Here is a 6,108-nt window from a genome sequence, read left to right as displayed (position 1 = left end):
ACTTAAACATGCACCCAGCACTTTATGCCATCAAAAAATTGCGTTTTTGCTCCAAATCGTAATAAAATAAACAATAATGAGGTATGAAAAATTATCATCGGAATGATTTTTTTAAACGAGTCCATGGTTATTAAAAAAGAGAAAAGAATGAAAATTTGTAATTGGTTATTTCATATATTAATTAATTTTGTGATAGGAATGTCAAAGAAGCGTTAAATATAAGCAATTAAATTTACTTGGTGATAAGAAAAAGATTTTGATAATATTTTTGCTCACTATTTATCCTGTTTCATATCCATAATCTACATTTGCGTGAAACGAATAATTCCTACATTAATTTCTAATCTTATCTTAAAAGACTTATAATTATTTATAAAAAATTCATACAATAAAAGAAAAAATAAAATAAAAATTAATCAACTATTTATTTTTTAATTACGATTTACTTAATATTGAGAATATGAATTATTTTCGCTAAAAATATTAAAAACTACTGAATTTTTTTATTTTATTGTGCTTGTTTATCGATTCAATTTTAGACCTTTAATATGAAGTATTGTATCACTTTCATTATATCCGGACAGCAGGGCCACCATTGTCTGCAATCCACTGAATGTAGCTTGTGAGTCTGGTGAATACAGTTGGAAATCCCACCGTGCACCCCTGTGCAGCACCAAAGGACACAAGTCCCACTTGAACAGTTTCGCCAAACTCAGAATCAAACACAACCAAAGGGCCACCGGAATCGCCCTATAATTTTTACCAAATTTTTTAATCGAAGGCATAAAATTTCAAATCTTACAAGGCATGGACCAACGGTGCCGCCCTGAGTGGCAACGCAGACTTTCCGCTCATTCAAATAAATGGGTCCGTAGGCGTTAACACAATTTTGGTTGTTGACAATGGGCACATTGACTTTGAGCAAATCGTCACTTAAGTAGCCGTTGGGATCTTCAAAAAATGTAAGTAAAAAATTATTTATTTAAAAAAAATTTAAATCTTACCGTCATTGATCTTCCCCCAGCCAGTGAGAAGTCCAGTTCGTCCATCCAAATTTAAATTAGTGTTCAATCGAGGTAACAAGACAGGCTGAATATTTTCTAAAAAATCGTTTGAATAATAAATTTCCATTTTCATATGCAATGTGTGTGTCACAAGATTTTTTCTCTTTGCTTAAATATGCAAAACTAATTTTTTTAGTGTAGATTAATTTCTTTGCAGAAGAAAATGGCAATCATAAGTTGATCTTTCTAATTTAAGCAGAGGTTGTTCATATATAATTTAATTTAATTTGAATTTTTTAATTGCTGCTAAAAAAAAATCATTGAATTATTGATGAATTTGAGGCGTTTAAAAATTCTTACCTCCAAGAGGAACGTCTCGGGCTAAAGTCAAAAGGGCTATATCGTAATCGAGCAAGCCGCTATCATACTTAGGATGAGGTGTCCTGATGGTGTCAAAAACTTCAAGATAGCCAGGGCTGCTGTGGTTCAGAGGTTGGTTCGTGCCCACAATCACACTAGACGCTACAAAGCTGTAAAATAAATACTCAAAGTATTTAAAATTTTTAAATGAAGAACGTAATTATGAATTTAATCACTCAATAATTTTTTATGACTGAACTTGATTTTTACAAAATATTTATTGAGCATGTATACACTTTTTCCTTTTTTCATGAAATCTATTATCATCTATTCCGATCTGTTCAAATATTGACCTTGCAATGCAATGGGCTGCCGTGATCACGTGGCGGCTGGAAATCAAAGATCCGCCGCAAAAACCATCATAGTCTGTGAAGTTTGTGGAAATTATGGCCACCTGATAAGGAAATTCGTTCTCTTCGGCGGGCATGCCACCAAGAACTTTTTCGAACTTATTCCCATTCAGATCTGCAATTGTAAAATTCACGAAGTATAACTGTTGACATTTTGTATAATATATTTGTAACTTGTATTTAAAAATTTTCAGAATAAAGAAATGTTTTGATTTGCGAAGAATTTCTAATAAATTATTGAAATTTTTGCATTTTTTACGCCGCGATACAATATAAATTTTATATTTTATAGTATATAATGTATATACATATACTATTATGCATTAATTTGACGTACTCAGATTCCTAATCGTTTCATCGAAAATCGGATCGGCGGGAAAAAGTGACGCCTCGACCGCCAACAAAATGCCCAGTGCACAGAGCAAAAGTTTCACCGTCTTTTCCATGTTCTTGGTGATTACTGAATACTAATTGAGCTTGAAATTGATTGCAAGCGTGACGATATCAAAACGACTGAAGAGATTGCAACCTAATTATTTTCCATTCAAGGTTCTTATAATTGAAATTTCCCAAAGTACTGATATGTGATATATGCATGATCAATATCTTTTTAATTAATTCAATAAGATTGGAGTTTTGTAATAGTAATTATTCCAATTAACTTAGATACCGGTGTTTTTATTTTATAGTCATTTGGGCCATTAAACTTCGTAATAAATTAAAAATGACAAAATTGGTTTATTTTACTTAGAAATTTCCAAAATTGGTGAATTATTTAAGAATTGAATTTTTGTCAGTTGATTGATATTGATAGAATTTTTTTTTTCAATAATCAGAATTTTCAACATATTTAGCAGTAATGCATCTTTTTATTTAATTTTGCCTCCAATTTCGCATACGAAACCAGAGTTTTTATAATGATTTGATGAGAAAAAGATTATATCAGCATGTATAAGAGCGGTGATAAGATTTAGCCTCTGACAGGGGGGCCTCCGTTGTCAGCGATCCACTGCGTGTAGGAGGTGATTCTGGTGTACATGGTCGGGAAGCCGGCGGTGCAGCCTTGGGCGGCGCCGAAAGACATGGTTCCCACTTGGACAGTTTCTCCATTCACAGCGTCGTAGTAAATCAAAGGGCTGCCGGAATCGCCCTGAAATGCAAATCAAAAAGTTAAGATTGATTTGTCTGATTTCATTACAATCAGCGCATTTGAAAAAATTCCAAATAAGGAAGTTTTTCATAAAAAAAATTGACGATTGCTCAACATCTATTATATAAAAGGAATAACATTGTTTTTAATTTTTCAGAAACAATTAAAAAGTCTATTCAACTTATTTTCACCAATAATAAAAAATTTAATACTTTCTTGAAATGCAATGCATTAGTCTGTAGCTATAATAATAATAATAATAATAATTGAAAATTTGTTGGTTATTATTATGAGATTGAAAGTAAAAAAGATAGCTGGAATCTTAAAATTGCGCCAAATTTTGTTGCTTGAAAATAATAAATATGAGGTATTGATTTAAAAATGCGATTTTCAATTTTTTTCGATAAACTTCTAATCCTTTTTTAGAAAATTACTTACATAGCAAGCACCAATGAGTCCTCCATTGGTAGAAACGCAAACTTTCCTCTCATTCACATAAACAGCGCCGTAAGCGTCGAAACAATCTTGGTTGTTGACAATCGGCACGGTAACTTTCAGCAAATTAGAGTTCAGCGAGCCACTGGGGTCTGAAAGTAGTTTAATCAAAATTTGAGCACAATTTCAACGATTTAAATGATCTTAACTAACCGTCATTAATTTTTCCCCATCCACTGAGAGTGGCTGTCTTGCCAATAAGATCGGTGTTGAAAGTTCTGCGGGGCAGCAACATGGGATTGATGTTGACTAGAATAATTTAAAAAAAAATAACCATCTAATTTTCGACGTGGTCAAAAGTTTTACGGGAGGGAGTGATCGCGCGTTCCAAAACCAGCATGGCCAGATCATAGTCCAACTTTGAAATATCAAAAAGTGGGTGCACGATCGCTTGGGAAACCCTGATCTCCGTGTACCCCTGGCTGTTGCTGTTCTGCGCCTGGAGGGTTCCAAGGACAACGTAATGGGTGTCGTACCTGAGAAAATGTATTACGACAGTAGTTTAGCTCTTGAAAATATTATGTCATCTATTAATTTTTTATTATGAAAATGTTTTTGAATATTGAAAAGAAAAATAAGAAACTTCATTTCATTTTGCTGATTAAATATTTTTCCTCTGGTTGAATCTTTGTAAATTTTCGGTGAAGTACAGTGTTTTACACCTTTAAATATCTTACAATTAGAAAGTCCCTTCTAGATTTAAAAAAAAAATATATAGCCCAAATTTCAAATAATAAATTTTTAATTTCTATTAGAATTCAGTTGATAATTTTAAAAAGAAAAGGATTAAATTTATTTTTGCGAGAAAATACTTTTTTATAATAATAAATTAACTGTTACTAAAAAAAAAAAATGTTTTTTATTAGAAGGAAAAAAATAAAGATTAAAGAGGATTTAGTCCCATAAAGCCAACAAATTTAATTAATGCTTAGTCTATCTTGTGAAATAATCATGTAAAAAATTAGCATCAAAAGTAAAAAAAAAAAAATTTAAGAAAATTGGTTCAATAGCCCATTTCAATCACTTAATTAGGATTTTACAATTTTAGACAGACATTTTTGGACTAAAAAATTTAATTCACCCACCAATTTTTTTCAAATTAATAACTTATGCCTAAATAAAGAACAAAGCTTTTTTATTTCTTTTCCAGATGATCAGTTTTAAGTTAATAAACGGAGAATTTAGCAAAAATATTCGTGTTTTTCTTTAGAGGAGCATTTTTGTTTCAGATTCTATACCAGTATTAATAAAAAAAAGGGAAATAGGAAGTTTTGAAATATAAAGATTGCGTTCAAACGAGGAAAAATTGGCTGTAGAGTAAAAGAACCAACTTGTAGATGCAGTGGCCTGCAGTTATCACGCGGTTATTGGAGATGAGAGATCCGCCGCAGAAGCCAGTGTTGCCTCCAGAAGCGTTGCTCGAAAAGATTGCGACCATGTGAGGAAACTCGTTGGTGTTGGCAACGGACCCACCGAGAACCCTGCTTTCCTTTCCAGGCACCACTGAAATTAATTTATAGTCATAAATACCGTCTGTTTTTTTTTCTGAAAATATAATGGTTTGTTATTCGTGTTGTTATTAGGTTTTCAGTTTATTTGAACAAAAACATTCCATTGGTACAATCATAAAAAAACTGAAACTAAAGTTTCACCAATTTTTAGAATTATAAGAATAATTTTTGGAAAAAAATAAACCACGAATACCGAGAATTTTTCTTAAAAATGATTAATAGGGAAATATAAATGATTAAACAGGAATTTCATTTAATACCTCCTGAAACGCCATCTGAGATGGGCGCCACGGGCACTGGAACCGAAAAAGCCTCAGTGAAGGCAACGATGGCCAGCAGGCAGAGGAACGACTTCATCTTGACTGAAGACTGTGAACACTATCCTCAAAATTGCGCGTCAATCGGCTTTTTCTACTCTCGTTATCGAGTTTCCAGATGATAAAAGAGATTCAAGTTGACGTTGATACTTTGCAAGGTTTCTTTGCTTTTTGAATCTTGCCGTTTTGCTCAAAATGAGTGCGACGCCAATCAATCAAACGTCTGGATTAATAGCTTTTTGCCGATAAAAAAATTCGTGTTGGTTCTGAGTAAACATGAGAGTAGAGTGCCGTCACTTATAGAAGGTATAATCTCCGTCATAGATCTGACGTGAACAAGTCTAACTAATTTTTAATTAAAATAATTAAAAAAAAAACGAGAGCTGCAAAGAATAAAAAAAATTAATAATGCAAGAAAAATTAATAAGCTAACAATAAGCTAATTTAAGGAGAAAAAAATTAATTTTGATACATGGAAAACTGAATTAACTGCACCGTCCTTTGTCTCGGCTATGATGTCATGATCAAAGGTGTGAACAATAATCTTATTTTTAATCAAAAGATCGAGATGAATTTTGCTCATTCATGATCCACTTTAATTCTCAATGTCAAACCCATCAATCACCATTGGAATTTCTCTTAGACTTTAAAAGCCTCTAGGATGCCCTTGCCAATTTCTAGGCTTTAGATTAAATAGAAAATTGTATAGTGATAAAACGTTCAAGTTTACTGAAAATTCAGTAATTTTGTTTATTGTTTTTGCTCATAATGCTATTTTCAATTAAATATAATTTTTACAACGTGTTGATTAGATTAAAAAGTAATACCAAATGATTCCACTTAACACTTTGTTATTACCTC

The 6,108-nt window shown here is 32.0% G+C and overlaps 2 protein-coding genes across 3 annotated transcripts; both read right to left on the bottom strand.

The window, feature by feature from the left end:
• Nucleotides 1–296: 296 nt before the first annotated feature.
• LOC132194934 (brachyurin-like) lies at nucleotides 297–2,264 on the bottom strand. Of its 2 annotated transcripts, none has more exons than XM_059616545.1 (6): nucleotides 2,112–2,259; nucleotides 1,718–1,790; nucleotides 1,365–1,534; nucleotides 1,005–1,100; nucleotides 803–951; nucleotides 297–750 (listed from the first exon to the last, which is right to left on the bottom strand). In XM_059616545.1, the coding sequence occupies exons 1-6, from the start codon at nucleotides 2,218–2,220 to the stop codon at nucleotides 571–573; spliced, it is 777 nt and encodes a 258-aa protein (XP_059472528.1). In that variant the 5' UTR covers nucleotides 2,221–2,259; the 3' UTR covers nucleotides 297–570. The 2 variants fall into 2 exon arrangements, with proteins under 2 accessions (XP_059472528.1, XP_059472519.1); XM_059616536.1 differs by having other exon boundaries at nucleotides 307–750; nucleotides 1,718–1,889; nucleotides 2,112–2,264.
• A 359-nt stretch (nucleotides 2,265–2,623) lies between these two features.
• LOC132205697 (brachyurin-like) lies at nucleotides 2,624–5,351 on the bottom strand. Its single transcript, XM_059634950.1, has 6 exons — nucleotides 5,191–5,351; nucleotides 4,751–4,922; nucleotides 3,726–3,895; nucleotides 3,573–3,668; nucleotides 3,363–3,511; nucleotides 2,624–2,924 (listed from the first exon to the last, which is right to left on the bottom strand). The coding sequence occupies exons 1-6, from the start codon at nucleotides 5,285–5,287 to the stop codon at nucleotides 2,745–2,747; spliced, it is 864 nt and encodes a 287-aa protein (XP_059490933.1). The 5' UTR covers nucleotides 5,288–5,351; the 3' UTR covers nucleotides 2,624–2,744.
• Nucleotides 5,352–6,108: the final 757 nt, after the last annotated feature.

The sequence above is a fragment of the Neocloeon triangulifer genome, unplaced genomic scaffold, assembly GCF_031216515.1.
Source record: "Neocloeon triangulifer isolate White Clay Creek 2 clone unplaced genomic scaffold, ASM3121651v1 ptg000001l, whole genome shotgun sequence".
Taxonomy (NCBI): domain Eukaryota; kingdom Metazoa; phylum Arthropoda; class Insecta; order Ephemeroptera; family Baetidae; genus Neocloeon; species Neocloeon triangulifer.
Note: the sequence above shows the minus strand (reverse complement) of the source record. Positions and strands in the feature narration are given on the sequence as shown.